The sequence below is a fragment of the Symphodus melops genome (assembly GCF_947650265.1).
Source record: "Symphodus melops genome assembly, chromosome: 7".
Lineage (NCBI taxonomy): Eukaryota > Metazoa > Chordata > Actinopteri > Labriformes > Labridae > Symphodus > Symphodus melops.
The window spans coordinates 17,250,980-17,274,542 of record NC_136697.1 but is presented as its reverse complement, the minus strand read 5'-3'; the positions used below and the strand labels follow the sequence as shown (position 1 = coordinate 17,274,542).

At 39.4% G+C, this 23,563-nt stretch overlaps 1 protein-coding gene across 10 annotated transcripts in view; it reads left to right on the top strand.

Annotated features, from left to right (window-relative positions):
* The window catches only part of LOC306826318 (A-type potassium channel modulatory protein DPP6-like), a 62,614-nt gene that overhangs the window by 20,320 nt on the left and 18,731 nt on the right, over positions 1-23,563 (top strand). For 3 of the 10 annotated variants that reach the window (XM_079347530.1, XM_079347529.1, XM_079347526.1), the window contains one exon: positions 23,166-23,280. In XM_079347530.1, coding sequence (XP_079203656.1) covers positions 23,166-23,280 — 115 coding nt within the window. Of the gene's footprint in view, positions 1-889; positions 1,128-1,288; positions 1,739-13,251; positions 13,430-23,165; positions 23,281-23,563 lie in introns of those variants that run through there. The other 7 variants (XM_079347535.1, XM_079347532.1, XM_079347531.1 and 4 more) reach the window with 7 other exon arrangements.

Here is a 23,563-nt window from a genome sequence, read left to right as displayed (position 1 = left end):
TAGGATGTCAAAGGTATCATGTCAAGAAGTGTATAGTCAAAACAGAAGATGGATTTTAGTCCTTCCCTTGTCACCAAAAGTGTGACTCCCATTTTTTGTTACTATGCATTAATGCCTTTTGTTTTCCTTGTCATAACTAAATGAATCCAGACTAGGTTATTGAAAATGAAGATTACATTTGAAGCAAGTGAAGGATGTTTCTCCAATATCTTTTCTGTCAGAAAGAATCAGAGCAGCAGACTGGAGCTGCCCTTTCTCCCAGGCCCTGAGACCAGGCGGCAGTAATCTGTTGTGTCACACAGGCAGTCCCTCTTATCGACCACGTCATGATACAGCGTTGTAACACACTTGGGAGACATACATGCAGAAAGAAACAGAGATGTCATTTAACTGGTGGGAACACACGTGCAAACATAGAATTTTAAAAGAAAGGCAGCGCTGCAAAGTCATCAGGGTCAGATGATGGTGCAGTAAATCCTAGAGGATAAAAAGAAGCTACAAGTAACTCCAACTTTTGTTACTGCAGCAGTGTCACTGCACTGAAGAACATTTTAACTTGTTCCAGTGTTAAAGATTCTGACCTGATGTAATGGCTGTACTTAAATATCAAATCATCCTTAAGGTTAAGAAAGAGCTGATTCGCTCATCGTGTTTTGTCTTTTGTCTGAACCATTAACCTCACTGGTTCCAACAGAACAGTGGTTTTTATAATACAAAAATATTCAAAGGAATTCTTTCACATTATGATTATTATTCTAAGCTTGTCGAGTTTGATAAGACATGATAAGATATGTCTAGTAATATATACTTGGTCCACTTTCGTGCCTTTTAATCTCTTCAAACTGCTCTTTTAAAGGCAGATTTTTATTACTCTAGAGAGATTGTTGATACTGTGTGTAATTTATTAGACCTTGGCTATATCCTTTGTGAAAGATTAGTTAACAATGGTAAGAATGGTGCTGCTACAGTTGTTGCTTTAAAGTTGAAGTTTAATGCAACTTATGTTAGCGAGGGTTTGCTTCGTTGCAGTTGCTGCAGTAAAGTGAAGCTTTTATGTCTTAAACCAGGGTAATGTTGCTGCGCAGTAAAGTTAAAGTTTTATGTAACTTATGCTAGCTAGGTTGAGGGTAAGCATCAGAACAGTTAATAGCCAGCCAGGTTGATGTCACTGTTGTGACGTTAACGTTTTATGTAATGAACATTTGCCAGGTTGAGAGTTGCTGCACATGCTGTTTCTGCAGCAGTTGTTATAGAGAAAAGAGTACATTTTCCCAGAGTCCGTACACTCCTGGTACTATGGCTTGCATAGAAATGTACAGTTTTGCTAAATTGAGAGTGAGCTAGAAGTCCCAGTACCTCTGTCGCTATGCTAAATCCAAGCCACTTTGTATTCAAAGCAGGGCAGTGTGACAGACAACTGTTCCTTTTCAACACATACAGATTTGATAGCCCATGGATGAAAAGGAGAAATCGTAATGTTAAAAAAAGCAGCCATTTTGAATGTAGTTTGTGTGATTATTTAAAATGTCTGTATGACAGACGTTTTTTGGGGTTGCTTTAATCTCAGGATGATGCCTGGACTTAGCGGGTGTTACTCCTGCCTCTAGGCTTAGATTTAGTCCTCTGATGAATAATACATGAGGGAGGTTTTCATGTTGCATCCTCCCCACATCTTTTGGTTCATTTTAGTCCTGCAAGGAGCAACAGGAGGAAAACAAGTTTTGTCCCCCCTATGAAGGTGAGTTTGTAGCTTGTCACTCGTGTTAGAACGCTCAGTATGAAGGCTGGGAGTTGGACCCAGCATGGAGAATCATCTCTAACATATTGTGTGTGTGCGCGTGAATGAGTGTGCATATATCTGTATACTTCTAGTTTACTGGAACATGTAGGTCATTATCACTGTGGCAAGTTTTTCCCTGCCAGTCACTCTATTATAGAGTTTTTCCTACATCTTCATCTCCAGTCAATATGTATCTTATGTTCCTCTAAGTCAGGAGTCAGGAGTCGCAGAGCTCCGGGGATGGGGAGAGAAGATTGCTTTTTCCTGAGCTGAGCGGAGCGCGTTGACTTTTGAGATGATGTTTGGTGTGGTGGAGCTCACATGGAGCAGAACAGGGATGGGGGAGATAATGATTATTTGGTGTAGTGGAGGGGGAGAGCGAGTGAGTTGCTCTCCTAGAGCTGGCAACCTGTCAAACCGTACCCCACCGAAGACAGCGAAGCCGAGATGCAGTGATTGATGTTCCTCCGCTCACCCGATAGGCTTTGGCTTCATGGGAATAAGGAAACTCTTATTGCTGAATGTGTTGAGAAAGACATCTTGTTGCTCTGACATTATGTGTCGAGACAAACACACCTTATCACTTTCCCAGAGAGAGCTCTGACTGTCTTTCTGTTAGAGTGTCTGTCTGTCAGTTTGCTGGAGATTTTTTTTCCCTTAACTTCAGAGAGGTTTTTGTTGAATAGAGCTGATTCTGAATAACATTTTATTTTATTTTAGCCTCCAGAAATCCCATATTTCTCTCTTTTTATATATGAACAATGATCCAATAGGAGCTCCAGAGTCAGCCAGTAGCTGTATAATATAATCCACATTACATGTTTTGAAAATTATGTCATTGTCACTCATGCCATTTTAAGAGGTGTATTTCTTTTTTTGAATGAACAGAAATGTACTTTTTAGTCATTTATAAGAGAAGAATCTAGCAGCTGCCTTCCTTGCACAGGTAGGATTTGTGCTCTCAGTGACACACGTCACATATACCAGCTACACTGGTTCACACTCTTGTCCCTTTGACCTCTTGAGACTGTGTCTTTCTGTAGTAAAAGCAGCAGCTTTTGTCGTGTCAGAGAGGTTGAATTGTGAATCAAATTGCTCTCGTGAGAAAGTGGAGGGGAGACAGGATAAAAAAAAGCCTGGGTAAAAAGCACCATAAAAAAAGCCCTGCTCTGTGTGTGGTGTGTAATGCTGATATCTGCTGAATGGCAAAATGCAGCTAATGGACCAGGTAAGTGGTTCAGTGCTGATTGTTGTGAAGAGCAGGAGGGCTTCAGCTTTATCCCTCCTCTTTGCTTTCGTCTTCGGGTTGTATTTGAGAGATTAACGTCAGAGATCAACTGTAGGACTCACATCTCTTTCTGATTCTCCCTCGGGGATCTGATGTGACCTGCTCTTGAGTGACAGCTGAAGTATCTGGTTCCTGTTGGCATCTGTGGGTCTCCTAATCGACATGGTCTTCTCTTAAGGAAGCACCACGTGGGCACTCACTTTAACTTAATGTGTGGAACTTAGTGATGAGATGCTGACTGTGGGATTATTCCCACTGAGAGCTGCTGGGTTTTCCTTATGACGAGGTCATTATTCAAGCATCTCTCTCTGCGTTCACATCACTCTTCGCTCACACTTTCCTGCGCTGGTACTCTTCATGAACAATGAAAACACGCAAGTTGTCCCGGGTGGAGAGACTATGGCGGGTGAGTTTTGAAAATGACACACGTATCTTGTTTTTGGAGTTGTTAAATGTTTGTCATGGGACTCTTCTTGGCAAGTTCCACCATCTTTCTCCTCTGTAATTATGCTTTGAATCATTCTGCTACTGAGAACTTGAAGGACACTTACAATAGATAATACAAGCTGTTACCATACTTGAGTGTCAGAGCTCTTTATCTATTTAAATTTCAGACTGTCTGATGATGACATGAAGACCAATGTTGTGAGACGCTGTCAGAGTTTGCTGAAAATCATTGTCATTACGTCTAAAAACTTGTCAGTTTTTCAATGAAACTACCAGGCTGTCTTCAGGAAAATGTTGAAGGGCAATTTTGTAATATAAGCATAATTAAACACGACTAAGAAGCACTTTATGAAAAGACTTTGAAGATTTGTAGTATCTGCCTCATTACTAGTGTCTTTTAATGAAACATAAAATGTTATTTCCCTGAACATTTGACTTGTCTGCTGCAGTGAGATGTAAAATCCAAAACCAGACACACAGAATCCAGTTTGGAAACACCTTAATGCACTTTGCTTACAGGCTTTTATTGTGGTTAAGCAAAGACTGCTCTGTAGTGCACAAAGTGCTTCTCTCGTCCCATTCTGCATCATCAGCTCCCCCCCCCCCTTTTTTAACACAATACATATTTAAAATGCACCCCACTAGATAAGGTTGGATCTCAACAGTAGATAAATTAGTTTGGAACAAATTACAGTGGTATGAGGGACTTTATCACATTTAATTAATAAAGTATCTGTTTTTTAACTTAATGTATTTTCAAGTTCAAGTTCTCTACCTTTTGTCTCCAAATACACTTTCAGAACCCAACTAAGAAACAATTTGTGCAAGTAGATCTGTTACTTCCCATTTGTCTAAGGAAGTCATCATCAGCGTTCACAATGTTTCACATTTAAGGCCTTCCTCTCCCCTTTGTAGCCACCACAGTAAATAATAGTGGACGAAGCCTGAGTGATGTCACTTTAAGTTAACCTAACAACAGTCTAAGAGCTTGAACTGAGGCGATTCTTGACACCCACCCATCAACCAGGCTAGCCACACTCCTTATTGGGGAATAAAACTGATTCTGATTAAATCAAAACCAATATCAATATCGATAAAAAATGATCCCCTATAGAATGTGAGCCGATATGGAATGGGCAAATCAAATCAATACGTTTTTTTTTTTACAACCAGGCTGTAAACACATTCAATTCTGGTATAGAAAATGTGTTTTTTGAATCGGTGTGTATGTGACTTCTGGGGCCTCTGCCGCAAATGGCAAAATGTTGTACTTTTGCATTATTTTGGTATGCAAAATGCATTGGGAAAATTTGATGATTGCTCTGTTGGGGCAGTTAAAAATGTGTCCCATGAATATGTTTTGGGGGCATCAAATTAATTTCACATGTCCTACGCACTGAAACTGCTAGTGTGAGTATAGATCTATAGTATAGTATCATAAGAGGGGTTTGTTTGGTTCATATAGCAACAAACTGCGACTTTAAGAGTAGACTATAAATAAATGAGACTGAATTTTGTCTTTAAGTTAAAAGTCTCTGCAGAGTTTTGGTGCTTTTTATGTCATGGAAATCTGATCATGTACATAGTAATACATACTGTACATACTGAGTCTGTTGTTGTAGCTTAAGAGAGGGCAGGGCAGAGTGAGATGTTTCACTCAAGGCTTGTCAGCATCACACAGGAAATGATGAGGCACTGTCAGGCTTTGATAGACTCTGTGGCTTAGCAGCTGGTGCTGATCTAGCTGTGTATCCTCAGGTTTTGTGTGTGCGCACCGATGCCTGAAATATGAATTCATTTTGACATGATATGAGTTTGACACAAGTGTTTTCAAACTGAATCCAAATCCCCTGAGAGGTGGGATTCTGGTAGAGAGCTTCTAGTGGACAGGTTGTCATAATGTGTTTGTGTTTTCTCTGATGAAGGTATACTGCTGCTACTATCACTGTTACTGCTACTACTGCTGCAAATAATAACACTAGGCAACATATATGGATGCATTTTCAGTTGTTAGCTCTGTTTGTGATGTTGCTTTATGGATTATGCTCTCTGCCAGTCAGTGGAGTGTCTTCTCTGTCTTCTGGCAGAAATATTCACTACTCATGAATGGATGGAATGATGGATAGTCATAATATCCAGTATAATATGGATATAAATACAAATCTCGATGGTACACGGATAATGTGTCTGATCACTTTGCAAATCTACCTTTTTTTTTCGACAGTGCTGAATGAGGCTTTGCTGATTTGTTTGTGAAATATTTGAATCAAAATTGATTGGATGAAAATGCCATTTGGTATACGCAGCTGAATGAATTGTAATAATTTATGTCTAGTGCCCTCATCAAGTCGAATTTAGTTTGTCTCGTACTTTGTTTCACAAGGAATGACACAAAGGGCTGAAATTCATATTTTTGAGAGAAAACAGGTTTTAAACAGGAATTTAAATAAATGTATCTCTGTCATTAATTCTCATGTGTTACAGAAAGCTGAGTGTGCACCATCTATTTCCATTTCAGAGAACTACAGAGAGCAATTGAACGTTCACTGGATTGGTTATGTTCTGTGAGCTACTGTAGATGGGTCTTTGGAGATAAACAGCAGAGCTATGATGGAAAAATATTCAAACCCATGGTGAATATGTAAAAATGAATCACTTTTCATTCAGAAGCTTTTAATTCTAATCTCTTAATCACGCCCCTCTGTGCCTCTCCATTCTTAAGCAGAACAACACTGATTGATTAATCATCCTGTCCTTGAATCATTATCAATTCTATTCGGCCCGCTGGATCCATTTTTTTTTTTACACCTGTGACTTTGGTGTATTGGATGATTTGTTGCTCCCTGTTCTGAATAAACAACACACTTTACTGCTGAGTCTTTGTTTATTACCCTTGTGGCTATGCTTTATTTGACACAAATTTCAACAACAACTTGACAAAATGCCGTGTTAACGCTAAACTTTGTTGTTCTTTTTCTTTATGAGCCTTTGGTAAGTCATTGATGCGCACACATAAAGTTCACCAGGCTCATAAGTCTGTTTTATGAGATCTGGATCAGCAGATGGGTAAATGCTCTGTTAATGCAGGCTGACTCGCACTCTTTGACTCGCTCTGTAGAAATACATGATGCACATGAGCTACATTTAATGAGCAAATTTACAGTTTGCTTGATGACATTATTTTCTTACTGTCGTTGTTTTATTAGTCGTATCCATTCAGCAGAGCGACATTTCTGTCTGCTCTAGGTTGCGGAAATGCACCTTGACTTTGTGTTTATCTAATTCTTCAAATGCAATCTGATGTAAATCATTGTTGGATGTGTTGGATGATCTTACGAGTTGATACAAAGTCCACACATTAAGTCAGGATGACTTATCCTTAACATCACATCTGTCCCAGATACTGATCTATCAATAGAGCGTGAAAAACACCGCATGTCAACTAAGCAGCAACTGGATCTATTTATTAAATATACTCCACATCAGTGAATGGTTTTCTGTGAATATGAGATGTCTTGTTTCAAAGAGGCAGAATAGACATTTTTATTGTTCTTGTGCTCGACATCGATAGTCTGTTGCACTGCCTGAGCCGCTTGTAAATAGAACAAGTTAAAATAACAAACACATACAGGTTCAAAATGTATGCACAGTACATTATTAACCTAAGACAGTTGCATAGTCATGTAACACTGTACCATGTAGGAGACTTTTTCTCTCCCTCCCTCTCTCTCTCTGTTGCTCTCTCTTTGTCTCTCGCTCTCTCTCTCTCTCTCTCATTCTCTCGTGGCTTCTTCCCATGGGAGGAGTAGCCCACCTGGTAATGTATGTCATCAGTGGTCTCCTGCTGAGAGCATCTGTAGAGGATCCTCCTCTAAGGATTATATAAGTGCAGGGTTAGCAGCCGCGTTGTAGCTATTTACTGTATGTAGTTACCTTTCTGTTGACCTACATTTGCTAATTGAATTACTTTTTATATTCCCAGTTGTCTAAGTTTTCGACAACTTCTAAGCACACAGATTGATCAGATTTCTTTGTTGTAAGTTTGTCAAGTCTCAACATTTGGTAATTTATCTTCTTTTTGTCAACCCTGTGAGTTAAAAACAAATGAACTACAATGTGGCTGTCTGATCTGTTGTCTTGTTTGCAGGTTTATGAGTTTTTTAAGAGTAAATTTGAGATTTTTTGCTTCCAGCAGCAATGGCATATGGAGGGCTGAGATTGGAGATGTCTTATAAACTTAACTGTTGAGATTAACTGTCCAGGCCAAACTAGGACCACAGTAAGAGCTTCCACTGTTGACAGCCTCAGTGCAGCTACACTGTTTCCCCTAACAATTATTTATTCCAGTGGTGCACTTTCCTCATGGTTATGTTTTGGTCCCACAGGCTGTCATTTTTGTTGTGAATAATCTGTATGGATCTTTTTCGATGTTGTTTGGGCTGAAAATCATTCAGTGCAGCCTGTTGGGTGCTGTTCTGTTTCCCATTGTGCTGTCGAGATACGCTTCAGACTCTCTACTGTGTCAAAAAACTGGTGTGCATGCAGTGGGGAGCTGCTGGAGTTTTGATGTTTATGTGCCACAAAAGGAAATATTTTGGGTATAACAAATAGGGCTCTAAAGTTTATTATTCTTAAGAGCATAAAGGCTACAATTAAAGTGCCAAAATATTAAGCTGACAAATGAGACTGAAAAAAGCCACGCATAAACTAAACAGGTCTTGTCCTCTATGAGGGTATTGTGCACAGACATTATAAAAATATATATTCAAGAATTAAAAAAAACAAACAAACAAAACATCTTTAAAATTCAGCCTCCCTATTCTACCTGTGTATAAAAGCTCCATTTTAAATCAGGATGCTTCACTCGATTTGTTTTTATCATTCGAATCCGGTTTATGATCTAAAGATGAACTCAACCCATTTATGTTGTATCAGGTTTAAACGTCAGTGGCTCAATCAACTCAGTGATTGAGTGGCAAAATCACAGCACTGTACAATAAGGAATAAAACCTGTTCATTTAGACATTGGCTGCAGTGCAACAGTAGAGCATACGGTGTCAAGACAAGGTTTAAAATGTTTTTGATTTTTATTAACTTTACTTTGAAAATAAAAGTTAGATAAAAACAATTCTACAGTGTTGGAGTCAGTGAGTTGAGATCCAGCTCTTGTTAAAACCAGAACATTTACCAGCAGGGCAGCTCTCCCAGAGAAACAATTGAGTATTGATGGGGGTCAAGAAGGGAGGTTTGGAGGTGAGGGAATGTTACAAAGCTAATGTAATTTTGATAGTGTGTGATGTTGCCAAACTACTCCAGACGAAACAGTGCTAGATTAATTGTGTCCCTTTAAATTCCTCTCTTGGTAGCAGACACATCAAGAGTTTGACTAAAGACGTGTAGTTTTATTTCTTTAAAGTCAAGAGTCCAGACCGGGGAAAAACTGCCTCCAGTCTGAAAACTTCTCTGCCTTTCATCACTTAGCGACACTTATAGGCTAGTTTACTCAGGGCCTAATTTCTGACCTTTAAGTCCAGTAATCTTCTCTGATGAGCCATGCAGCACGGCCCCACTTGCCAGATCTATATATCCTTTAACCTGTAATTTATAGCTGCAGCCGTGCAGAGAGTGGAGATGCAAGCAGCAGTGTTTACTCTGAGAGAGGCAGGTGTGCTGCCAGTTGGCGAGCTGAAGGAGTCACGGGAGGCTGGAGGGTAAGAGGGACATGACTGATGATTGAGCTGGCTGGGATGACATCTGGCAGCTTGGCTAAATGGAAAGAGATTGCTACGTTTTTATTTAGAAAAAAGCTAAACAAAAAAAACAATATATAATAATTTTCCTAAATTATGAATCAGTTTCTTCATAAAAAACTAAAATTGACATTTTCGTCAGTGGATTTCTAGTGTTGGTTTAATGCTATCCATCTGAAAGCAGGGCTGTAGCAAAGATATTCAAGGACTGAGTCCCAACACCCCCTGACACAGAACAAAGCAATGAAACGATTGAAATTATGACATGATAACTGCTTTGGATTTGTTTTCATGTATATTAGTGACAATTAGAGTATCTCTGTTAAAAAATTACAACTGGTGTATTTGTTAGTAGTATTTGAGGAATTTGTTATCGTATGACCCAAGAAACTAGTCCATAAAGATGGTTATTGATTGACCCCCCTTATAGCAACCTGTTATTGTCTACTTCACCAATAAAGGCTCCCATTGTGTAGCTTTAAAGCAGCTGTAAGATACTCTTTTGAAACAATTCAATGTTTCAATTAGGTGTGAAACACCTTGACTTCTCCATATGTAAAAGGTTAAACCTTGAAAAGCGCAGGATGTTGACCTATAGAAAAAAAATCTAAACATTTTAGTCGCTATTTATTAATGTACAACATAGAGCTTGAAATACATATGCAAGTAAATGTGAACATTTTAAGCTTTGCACAATCAAAGCTGTTAAATGAAACTAAATTTGTACTGCACAGGTGTGGTTGATGTGTATCGATGATCATCACGACAGCGATGCAATCAATGGCCAAACCTCTCATGGACGCATTTGTATTAAAACATAGTGGATAATAATGAGGTACTTATTGTAAAGGTGAGGCTTCCTTTTCCGCTGTTTGGTCTGTGGAGAGCGAGCGCTGATAATGATCAGTTTTCAAACAAAACTGTCCTGGCTTTTGATAGCTGTCCTCATCGCATGATCACTCTCATTGCCCTGAGTGTTGACTGACGATTGATTAACGCCAAAGTTGCAGACACACCTGTCGAGGGATTTACTCTTTATAAAATCTGTCATCACAATTTTCTTTATATGGAAGAGTTTCTGCTGTTACTCGAATTAGAATAAATGCACTCCATCACAGCATGCCCCTGATTTCTCAAACTAAAAGACCCCTAATTTATGCTTGAGTTGAGAAATAAAACCAAAAACAAGTCCAATCATCTATTAAAAGATGAGGATTCTTTCATCAATTAAAAGAGGGATGGTAATTTGACTTTTTTTTTTTTTTATTGCACAGACAAAAGGCTGTCAGGCCAGAAGTGATCACTTGGGGGAGCTAGCATGCAGTTGAACACATTCTTACTGTTCAGTGTCAGTTAAATAAACAACTTTTTGTTGTTGTTTGCCCCCTACAAGGAAAGAAAAACAGCCTTAAACCTGTGCACACTCTACACTCCTTGCTGAGTGCTGCTTAAAGGACTTTAGCAGGAAGGATTTATCTGACAGATGCTGCCTTGACATGCTGTCTCAGGCAGCGCATAAAAATCTGAACGATGAAAAAGAAGCTGTAAATTAAAATTCATCAAACTGATGATCAGAACATCCCGTGAAGAAGAGCATGTTCCGTTCAAAGAAAGCCTCTGCTAGCACAATCACACCTCACGTGGCGGCATTTTCTTTTTCTTCTCCAGTGATGCCTGATTGGGTTTTTCTTATTACAGCCAGGAACCTACATGCTTCACGTTGTGATGATCAATTTTCGGGCCCCTCGCTGTGCTCAGATGGACTCTCTTTATCAAAGCTTGGCTGATCCTTAAGCACTCCACTGTGGTTGCCTTTTTGTTAAATGCAGCGCTCACTGCTCTTCACCTTCAGTAGGCCTTTGTATGTCATTTTGTGCAGCTAATTGTCAGGAGGTTGCATCCTCTGACAGCTAGGTTTTATAAAACTGCAACAGAATGATGGTGGACAAAACATTAGTGTGAATCAATACATGAAAAGGGAAGACACTTTTAAGGATAAAACTGAATTCTTACCCCAATTCATGTTATTGTTGTTATATACACAAAACAGACCCATTAACCTGACTAGCAGATGCTTTTGTTTTCCAATCTTGATTATTTCAATGTGTTTTGGTGAGAGGTAAACGCTGTGTGCTCATGTGTCAGAGGAGCTGTCCACAGTGGAGGTGCTGAAGTCCATCTTGGCAGTGAGCTGACCATGCAACTCCCTGAGGCTTGTGCCAAACACTGTGCCAAATACTGTTTCACTTTAAAGTCTGCTAATTATCTCAGCAAAATGTGTGTTTTATCCTCAGCATAGAAACTCCATCTCTTCATCCAAATAACTCTTGAAACTTTTATTTCTTTGTTTTTTTTCCAATTTGTATTTTCTTTTTCTGATGTTGCTGCAATAAGCTCCTTTTGGTCTTACATTCAGTCCTCTTTGCGTTATCATTATTGTCTTTACTTTTATGTCAAATGTTTATAGGTGACAGATCATGTTGTCATTTAATTACAGAGTGAATAATCCCCATGAGGCCATGATTTTTCCTGGAGAAAGAAGTTGTGATTAACATTTATTCACATATCATGCACTCTTTGATCAAGTGCAGTGGGGATACAGGGGGATTTCACTTTGGGGTTTGGTATCTGCTCTGTTTATTCCTTCTTAAGTTATAGATCCACAAATTCCTGAGAGGGAAGATTCATCCTGACAGTAATTACTCCTTAAGATGATAATAAATACTGCCTGTAATTACACTGACGATATAATTGCAACAAGGGACTCTTTCCCGTGGCGATGCAAAAAAGTCTGCTGGTGAATCACACTCCAGACTTTCTGTCTTGCCTTCTTTCTTTCTCTTTCTTATCGGGGCTCGTTCAGTTCCTTTTCCCTCTGACAGATGACTGGTTCAAAAGGCCAGGAGCTCTGCAGAGATTGTGCACAAAATCTTAAGAAACCTGCTCTTGTGTGTGTGTGTGTGTGTGTGTGTGTGTGTGTGTGTGTGTGTGTGTGTGTGTGTGCGTGTGCGTGTGTGTGTGTAACACCAATAGGAATACGATCTTTGCTAACAAGAGTGTGGATGGTGTGTGTGCACAGAGATGTGACACACGGTGAGAGAGCACAAACAGTGTTTTGTTGGGAACTATTTCTGCTCTGTGTGGGAGGACGGCAGATCTGCTTCTCAAGAGCCAGGCCAGCAGCAACCCCGCTTTGTCTTAATGGCAGACAATACAGCAGCGTTGGCATCAACACAGAGTGGAGTGAATATGATTTTTATGGTTATAGACACTCTATGCAAATCTTCTCTCTCCAGCTTTCTAAACTGCAATGCACAAAACTCAGTCATCAGTCATGAATACATATTTAACAAAAGAAATATAAGACTTAAAAATCTCCCCTGTGCTGATATATGAAGTATTTCGTTCTTCTTGGATTGATTCCGGTTTCCATTTCCTGTGTAATGGACTTGCCAGTAATAAGTGCCGACAGTGATCTGATCCAAACTGACAAGCCTCCACATTATCAGTTGAAGGCATAGACAACGTAAAGATCTGTAATGTCAGACTTGGCGGTAGAACAGACTTTTGCACTTCCTGTTGCTAAGTTTCTTGTTATTTTCATTTTCTATTTAGGTCTGATTTTTGAAGTGTCAACACTTGAAAGCAGATTCCTAACGTTTCTGACTGTTTTAATTAAAGGCTATACTTGCCAGTTATTCTATCATTTCATTGTCTAACTGAGTGCACCACTAATCTTTAGTTTGTAGCTAGAGCCAATTCATAACAAATGTAAACTTTACTTTACGTAAGAGACCGTAATTTTTTGTTGGTTACGTTGTAAAAATTACAAAAATAATAAAAGCAGATGTGAGTCTGGGAAGAAAAACCGAACCTCCCACATCGCAGCGGTCGCATCATCCTGCACATCATATGAACTCTGCGCTGTCTGCACCCACGGTCGTATTGTTCCAGCGATAGTGCCCTTCCCCTCTCTCTCTATCTCTCTCACTCTCTCTCTCTCTCTCCCTCTCTCTCTCTGTTTCTCGTATTTCTCGCGCCTCATTATTGTGCACCTGTCGGCAGCGGACTCCGTCGCGCGCTCCTCTCCTCTGTGTGTTTATGGTCATGACTTCTGCCAAAGACGCCAACGGGCCGGCGAAAGCGGCTCCGCAGCCGGATGAGGTAGGATTTGGGACGAGCTTTGTTCTTTATATTCTGGTCTTTGCCTTCGACGTTATGTCTCATAAACATGTGTTCATAGTTGCTTTGCTGCGGCTGCTTAAACATAGCTCAGCGCTTCTGAACTTGTGCCTACATATTGAATGCACTCGTGTTGTGACCTCAGTCTGCAGGTGTATAGCGTCTATATATCATTCAGCGTGGGTGGTGTCATGTGTGCACGTGCAGTTTGACTTGGTGAAAACAAGTCACACAGTTTGACACACAGTTTGTTTTCTTCTCTGATTTCAGCGCAATCTGTTATTCTGTTTTGAGTCATGGATTAAAGTTTGCACAGAACAGAAAAAAAGTTTAAGAGAGAATACTGAGTGGGTGTTAATTGCTCTGCATTGTTCTTTCATCTCATTGAGTTTAAGTAGCGCTCTGTGTGAGACCATGGGGAACACAGTGAAGTGATGTAATGGCTTTGTAGACACATAATCCACTTTAGTTTTTACATAACTCCGCTCCTGGCAGTGATATCATAATTTGGGTTGAAAGGTGCTTCACAGAAATAAACTCCTGTTCGCACGTATGCAGGGAGAACATCTTCAATCTGGTTGTGTAACAGTTGATTTTTGAGTATTTGGCTCAAACCTTGCGTTTTTAAAAGCAGCACTCAGGATTTGAAAATAAAAACAATGAAAGGTCTGTTTTATTAGTTGGGGTGAAGGCTCTCAACATTGCACGACTGTTTCATTTGGCACTTGTCCTTCTCGTGTGTCTTGAATGCAGCCAGCACTTTTGAATATTTTAAGTTTAAAGTGTTTATCGTTTTCTTGTGTCCTATTCATTCTTTTATGAAAGTGTGAGTGCGGAGTTGACAACACATTCGTAATCCTGTTCAGATCGGGGGGAGAAATGGAGCATAAACTATTTTGATGGCTGGGAGAAAAGGGGATGTCAGACTAAAGAAAGAAGCGCACACAGACAGTGAAAAGCACATGTGCTAATCTGCAAATGTTGCTATGCATGAAAAAGAAGAATACATCTTTATTCATTCTGAGTGACTTGGCCTTGACTTCTTTTTGTCTGTGTGCACAGTTAACAAACATGTGAGGAGCTGGAAATAACATTCTCCCCAACAGCACAGCTCTGACAGTGACCTTGCTTGTTGGCATTATCGGTTTCCAGCTTGTGGCTACTACTTTAATGATGGGGCAGACAGATGTAGATAGCGTTACACAGGAAGCAGCTAAGAAGTTCATCTGAGATAGGAACTGTAGCACTCTGCTGCTGAAGGATTTTGGTTTTTGGATAAGGTTATGATGCTTTGCATCTCTCTGTAACTTTAAAATGAAATGATAAGTGAATAAAGTTAATCCATCTCCTGTTCTTCTTCATTTAAAAATGCTGCTGTCCTTATCGTTGCAGTCACTAAATTCTCAGGAAATGCATCTGCATGTTCTTTATCTGATCAGCTGCCTATCAGCAAACAGCCTCATGCTTTTTTTGATGCTTTAAAGCGGATACATACTGATCAATAGAATACTCACCAATTATAATTTTCCTGCAAGTCTGATGAATGTCCTGTTCTAAAGAAGTAAACGTGTAACCCTCTGTGCTAATGGACTTGAACATTTTAGCTATGCTGTCATCTCGTCTTCAATGGCTGCTCCGTTTCACTGTCTTCCGTCTCTCTTTTCGTTCTCTCTGTTTCTTTTTTCTTGTCTTTTTTGCTCACCTGATTTTTGGCCATTTCGGTCAGTTACACTCTGTGTAACAGGCCAAACCATTTCAGCATGGAAGAAGTTGAAATGTTCACGACTTATTATGCCAAGAAAATGAGGGATATGTAGAAGGACAGATAAAAGATGTATTTGCGTTTAGATGGGACTCAAACATGAATATACATTTATACAAAAAAAGTCGTTTAATTGTGTTGTATTTTTTCATGCCAAAAGTTGTCGTCATTGGGAATCCATTTGGTGTCATAGTCATTTATTAAAGTCTCCTCTTCATCATTACTTTAACTCAGGGAATGGATTAGATTTTCAAGGAGATCTTGAGGGAAACTTTCAATTAAAAAAGTATAGTCAGGAATAAAATGACAGCAATGGTTTCTTCCGACTCATTCATTCTTGACTCTTTCAGCTTTAGTCTTGTTGCTGAGCACTACACTTCTTCTGATGATGAAAGTACCAGTTGTGTCCAGAGGCAGGCACTAATTCATATCCTCTGAGTATGAACACCCACTTTTCCTCAGTTTTTTTTTCCTGTTAATAGAGTCGACAGAATTTAACATTGGCCCACTTTCAATCTCATGCAGTTTCACTCACTCAGTTCCATGTTATTGATGCTTACAAAGACCAATAAGAGCTGGCTGATAAAAGCTGAGGAAATATCCACCGATCACCAAAACGTTTTTTTCCTATTTGTCACAATGACTCCTGTGGCTCCTTCAGTTTCTTACCTCTAATCTCTGAAGCATATGCTCAAATATTGGTTTATCGTACATGGAGTGGGATGGATTTTCTTCCCATCTGTTTAAATCCTTTCACACTAACTAAACTAACACATTTTCATCAATGACGGTGGGCAATAGTAAACAATAAATTAAGCTACTTTGCTGTAGGAAGGAAGGAGGGAAGGAAAATCTTGAATCACCAAAATCACCAGCTCTTAAATGGTTGGCCGTGTGTGTGTGTGTGTGTGTGTGTGTGTGTGTGTGTGTGTGTGTGTGTGTGTGTGTTCGTCTGTGTGTGTCAGGCTTTAAATCTTAAACAAAGACCATTTCAAAGACTCAGTCATCACTGTGCCAGACAGATTTGAAGCTCTTTAAACTTATTTCATTTTAGAAGGAAAACTCATGTGCTTGCTACTAAATGTTGGAGGACAGCGCTGCAGCACAAGTAAGACCCAGGCATAAGTTGTCATGCCAACAAGTTAAAAATAACTGAAATGTTCTCTAATCATTGGTGTGTCTATGTTTCCTTACATGTTATTGCAAAATTATTCCTACACATAAATATATGAAAGAGAATAAAGGTAAAAGATTTGCTCAGAAGCTTTTGGCATAGCATTAGCCACCCGAGCCCTCATCAATTAAGGAATAGTCTTTGCAGCTAATATCCTCATCCTAGGATTACATCTGTTTAGTCCCAAAGCCTAAGACGTTTTCTGTCCAAATACCTTTGTGTTTTTAGCTAACTAGATAAGAGAAACTCAAATAAAGGTTGACCATGTTAACAGATCTGCTCAGGTCTATGTGCCCCACATTGGGCTCTAAGTTTTGGGATGCAGTGGCTCAGTCTGTAGCCACATCTCTCCATTAATGCATTTCCATAGGTGTGTCTTCGTAAACCAGAGTTTCCACTTTGGGATTAATGAAGTATTTAAAAATAAAATTAGCACTATCGCATGTAGCATATCCAGTCAGAAAACTTATTTTTTTCTCCTAGAAGTTATATCTGTGTATTTGATGTAAAAAGTTGAAATGAAGAAGTGATCTTTTTTTAAGCAGTTTTCATTGGCTTGTACATTTTCTTTAAAATCAATGAAAGTGTATGGATGCTGTATGTTTGAGAATGTTTTTTCTACTATGCGAATTCTAGCATGTTCTGCATATGTAAAGAACAGCTGTATACTTTTAAATATATTACCAATATATTACCAATTACCATTATCAACTTTTTTTTTTTTTTTAATTTCGACCGGTATGTTTTGTTTTTCATGTTTGTTTTTCTATGTTAGGTTTTTACATGTTAATACGCTCAATTAGGTCACACACAATATGCACCCACTCTGAAAAGCTTTTGAAAACACATCCCACTCAATGCTGCTAATGTATCTGTTTTAACAGTGAGACTGAAAATGAAAATTTAACTGAAACTGTCAACGAACAGAAGAGTTGAGCTGACTGGAAGAGTTTCCAAGTCTGATTCATGGAAGAGAAAAAGCTTCTCTTCAAGTGTTGAATAATTGATTCACAGGTGAAATAAGATAATGGTATAAAAGGCAGCAGCTTAAATCATTTAATATTATTTTGACTTGTTGTGAAAGAACAACAGTATGCACTCGTCTCCTTATCACTTACCCTTAGCCATAAAGCAATGGTGCCTTTTTTACTGTTAGTGCAATGACCATCACTACTGCTATTAGAGGTATTCAAAAAATTAATTTATGTAAAAATCGAGATTCTTTTCTTATAAGATTTGAGAGCGATTTATAACTTCCAAAAATTACTTCTTCTTTTTTTTTGGAGGGGGGGGGGGGTAATCAGTCATTGCCTGCTTAGTGCTTACGCCAGCTCTTTAACTTTAGGTGATTTTATTTATTTGTTATATAATATTTTATATTATATTTTACAGTGTTTTAAATATTGTCCTTCTCTCCAATGTGTTGTTCCTTGTTACATCTGTTTTGAAATCTGTGCGTTATGATGGATGTCAATCTTGTTGATTGCAAGCAAATCTACCTAGGATCACAAATAAAGTCACCTGAACTATATCAGAGGTTATATCTTATATGTGTTAATGTCTATAAAGTTTACTGTATCTCAACTGAACAACATTTAGCTTCTTTGTCTCAGCTCAGTTGGGTCTGATTCTCGTGTTTCCAGCAGTGGACAAAGACAGGCTGTGCATACAGAGGCATGGCTGATATTCTACTATCTCTCCACCAAGCATAAGCCAGCTGGCATGAATTCTTAATCTCACTCATGAATGTTCATGATTTATTGATGCTGTTCCAGAGGAAAAGTTTACCCCCACCTCCACAGGCTACAGCTCCGTTCTGAAGTTTGAATGTACTCGGACAGTGACTACTTTACAGCGAAGACGTATATCGTGTGTCTAGTGTCGGATGTCTTTAGACGGCTGAAGTTTGTTTTCGTTTCAAATGTCTGTTTCCTCGGTATTTGAGCCCATCTTGTTTCTTGAGTTAATTTTGTGAGCTGGGCTGTAATATTAGTCCCCACTGTACTGTTCAGCTGGCAGCCTCCTCACTGCAAATCTGACTTAAATGACAGTCTTGGTTCCCTTGGAAACCAGGTGCTCAGAGATCAGGAAAGATCCATTTCACACTTCAGCAGCGAGTGGAGACAAAGCTGGTTAGACAAAGGGGAAAGTGGGAGGGAGGATTAAAGGAAGAGACAGGAGGGAAAAAGAACTTGACCTTAAAAGATGCTTCATTCTCATTTCCCCTTTGTCTCAAAATAGAATGAAAATGGTCACAAATGGGTTGAAAAAGCTGCTTCCTCTCATGGGATTTTCTTCCAGTCAGTGTTGTTGGGTTCTAAATGCACAGTTTGTTTGGTGACGATTCCTCCAGTTTCATTTATTGATGCTGCTTTTATTGTTATCAGCTCTGAGACATGCATTCCTACTCTTTTCACACACTCACAGGAGGTGGAGGCTTAATGCAGACATCTCCCCGTAATACAATGACGAAAGGTCAAGATTTGCTTTCAGACGCACTTCTGCCTCATTAGGAGCGCTTCAGAAAAGTTAGCATCCAGGGAACACTCAAGTTTAATGTAGCACAGTTGGTTACATTGTATATTTTTTTAACTCGCTCACCATAAGTTAATTTAAATAATGCGCCCTAAGTCAGATTTTGTATGTATCTTATGGGTTTAATTTGGAGGAAACAATGCAGTTAGATCTGAATAATTTAGTATTTTCTATGTGAGAAAAAAAATGTGCCCGGCTGTGTTTGAAGCTCTGTGTTTTTTTGTGTTTGAGTAGGTGGAAGAAATGCTCCACTTTTCACACAGGGATAATGCAGCCTGCAGGAATAAAGCTATCACAGCTAAAGCACTTTATTAACAGCGGATTCTGAGAGACAACAATTCTGTTCAGAGAATATACTGAGCTACTTTTGTGTCAGAGATTTAAGTCCCGAACTTGAGAATGCTGTGTTTCTAACAAAAAAAAATACAACACATGAATTAGTTGATAAAAGATTCAGGCATTTTGATAATATTACTCTCGCAAAAGTTGAACAGGTGTTATGAGCGAGCCCTAACCTGAAGTGTGACAGACAGTTTTGGTTTCAGCGATAAGGAGAGGAAGTGACGCCCCCCCGAGCAGTCTGTGATTCTCCCTGACCGGTTTACTCTGTTCGCCTGACTGAACAGGTGAAATGCTCAGTAGCATGGTAACGTTAGTGACGCTCTGTAAAATTAATAAAACTAAGTGCCACACAGATCTTATCCTATTGTATTAGACATATTTGTTAGGCTATATAAATGTGAAACACAGTTCAAGGTTTACATTTCGTACATGTAGTACAGCCTGATTATTTCTGGAAACATATTCCCTACAATATTACAAAAATAATTATTTATTACAGTTTACAAATTCCTAAACTGTTTTTTTCACAGACTTTATGTGAGAAAATTAATTATACTATTTCACGATTACAGATAAAATACAGCTTTAACCTGTTCTTTATTCCCCTCATGAATACCAGACCAAAAATAATTTACAAAACAATAAGATAAGGGTGAAGAAAAACATAGAAGAAGAACCTTACTGATCCATATCATCCCTAACACAAGTAAGACTTTTACAGAGTAATTCCACACAGTTGTATGGGTTAATGAATTTAATTATTACTCTGTCTGTATTCAGCTTGTTTTGGTTGAACTGCTTTTGCTTTGAAGAGAAACAATATTCACAAACATTAGGTTATGTAAAACAGTTTCAGAGCTGCTTGTTAAATATTGTGATAATTCTCCTTCTGCCCCTTTTTCTCTAATCAGATTTTTACCCTCCATATAGAGTTGTCAGTAAATATAATCTCACACCACCATCTCTCTTATCTGCCTCTGACTTCAAACAGACCGAGTCAGCGGTGGAAGAGATGAGTAATGTAATCTGCAGACTTTTTGTCAGTACACAAGCTTTTCTCTCCAAACGCTGTCAGAGATGATGCAGTGATACCTCCGAAACAAATTGTTTCTACGTTTGACGTGTGACTTCTATTGGATGTAAATGGGTCCGTGTGACAGCATGAAGGGATTTAGGCAAATAACCAAAATCATCGCAACTTAATTCACTGCATTAGTTTTATTGTGTGCCTTAAGGTCTTAAACCATTTCTTTTTAAGTTTGTTCTTTGCGTTGGTTTTTGTAAAATGAGTGGGTGTTTAAAAATAACATGCAGTGTTCCTGACGGCTCTGTTAACCACAGCTTAGCTTGTCACAGGAAGTACCCTAAACATTGATCTCACAATCCTTCAGTATCAGTGTTATGTATCCAGGATTATTGACAGTGAAGGTCAAAAGGTTCTAACTGTGTCAGCTGGATGCTGTTTAATTGAGGATTTCACAGTGTAAAAGGCAAATGTCCAACAGCATTTGATTGTTTTATTGATCTGATTCTTGGAAGCTCCCTGACCTCTGATTGAATCAGCGCGTGTCTATTTACAGAAATGCCAAGCACGGAAGGGAAGCTACTCCTGCGCATCAGGTCGTCTGCATTCTACATTTCTACTGTCTGAATGAGTCCACAGGGCATGTGGGAGATGTACTTAAGACTAGAATAGTAGACTGTCTTAAATAATCTTACCTTGCTCCTCTTGAGCTCCAGCACACTGAGTATAAACAGTGGGGGAAAGAAACTAAACATTTAGTTACATTCCTCCAGGGCTGGCATCAAAATGTCTGAACACAATCAGCTGAGAGACACTTTTCCTGTGTTTGTTGGTGTGGATCCAGCTGTTCCATTTATTGATCTGAACCTGTCTGTCAAGTAGAGGCTTCACCGAACTGAATACAGGACCATGCAGGTTGCATTTAAATCAACTACTTGCACTTAGGTGCAGCCCTTTTCAGCGCAGATATATGAGGAAGCAAGCGAGCAGGTGCAGAAACAAGACGGTTATCGGCGTGACTGTCAAAGCATCTCCTTGTTTTGTTTTTATTGGCTTATTAAAAGGTCTGAGGTGATGGTTGATATCACAGACTTCTGCAGCTCCAGGTCTTTTTCTCTATTAGAGTGTGATAGCATAGGGACATTAATGTCTTATGATTCCAGCCTACACGTCCATATCACCAAACTCCTAACCTCAGCAGAAATAAATCAGCTTATTGAAGTGTCTTCTGTGTACTTATTGCCTTCACTATTGATTTGCAACGTTTTGAGACAAACTGTGCAGAGACAGTTGATGCACCGACAGCAAACACACACACACACACACACACACACACACACACACACACACTTTAAATGGCTACATCGAGTTCATTCCTATTCAAATGTTTAAAAGTCAAATGTTTAAAAAAATATATAGAATAAGATGTTCTCTGTGTAAGACTTGAGTCATCCATTTCCCTCCCACATGCACACAAATACACCTCATTACCTCGTGGATGGTTCACTGAGCCGCTGCGCACTGCACAACCCCTCAATGTAGGCAGATAGACACCAGGTCTAATTGGTAACAAGGATATCAGCAGCTGGACTGATACGGGTGGCTGGAGCTGTTCCCTCTCCTCACCAACTGCGGCCAGAGAAGTGAATGTTCATGTGTCTCTGTGTGAGTCTGTCCATCTGTTTGCCTTTCTGTCTGTGCACTCAGTGTTGATGAAACCCCGGTTACTGACATTTACTCTCTAACACTCTGGATGTAGATTGAATTCATTTATGAAACTGACATTTTTGTCATTTCTATCAAGGGATAATTACAGTACATGCAAATTGATGGTATTTCAGAGTAGCCTAAAGTGTTCTAATATTATGAGTCCCTTTGATTGCATTGAAAATTCCCCAAAACCGACTCACCAAATGAAGCTGTGAGGTTAAGTGAACTGAATAAACCGAGATGGACCTAGCCTACAGCTGGCTTCCTGTCTCTCAGAGTTACTGCAGCCTACATGATGCAATACGTTGAGCCTTAATACAACTTAAACAGGTCAGGTCAATGTTCTATTCTGCTCTTTAAGTGAGAAATATTTATTTTGACTGAGCAAAAGTTGAAGTAAAAGTTGTTTTTTTTTCAGTCCCTTGTTGGTTTTATTTCCTTAACTCTGAAAATGTGCACTTCATTTAACCTGAATCTGCAGTTCTTCCAGTTAAATGTCCCGTTGCTGTGATATTGACACACGTGTAAAGGAATGGATGACTGTGTTTGTGGAGAGTCCATCAATTAAATCTCACATTTAAACGAGCCTCTGGATCTGTGTTTGAGCATCCTGCAGTCTTTAGAGGCCATCCGATTGCATCCTCATGCACTTCTACTGCTACAATGTTCTGTGTGTCCTGTGATTTTTTTCCGTATGTGTTTCGAATAGCACTGATTAGCCATCTACCATCTGCTGTGCTGTGTGAGGAGAGTGGCTCATTATTGTACCCGTGGTGTCTGTTTTGAAGGCGTCGCAACTCTCTGGCTATCAGGCAGAGCTGCGGGGACTCTTAGTGTGGGAGCCGCGGGGAGCAGCTGGATGATGTGGGGTTACTGCGCACAAGTGGCTGAGTTTTTGGCATCTGTCTGACAGGAATGAGCTGTCCTGCGGCCAATCTCTGGCTCCAACTGAGACAGTACAATCTTACATCTGTTCAATGCATGATGAGATCATTGCTGAAATGCTGTGCATCCATTTTGAAACAAAACTCATGGCTTTAAGGTCGTCTTTATTTGTGAAAACGGTGGATATTAAGCCTGTAGAAACTGTTACTTAAATGTTTAAAAGGTCATATTTGTTTGCCTGTTTGAGTGTCCATGCACTAATGTCATGTGTCATGTTGATTTTCAGGACCTGGTGGGCAGTGCTCCACCCCAGAGGAACTGGAAAGGAATATCCATCGCCCTGCTGGTCATCGTCATCATCTGTTCCCTAATTGTCACCTCTGTCATCCTTCTCACCCCTCGTATGTACACACACACACATGCACACACACATATGCACACACATGCACACACACGCACACACACACACACACACACACACACACACACACACACACACACACACACACACACACACACACACACAACATAGGAAAATACACACAGTTTTCACACATCTATTTAGCTGTGTAAGAGGCATCCTCCCTCTATGACCATCTTGGATAGACATCAGGACCTGCCATAAAATACATACAGTGCTAGACAGGAACAGAACCTATGATGAACCTATATGAACCCCAGTGT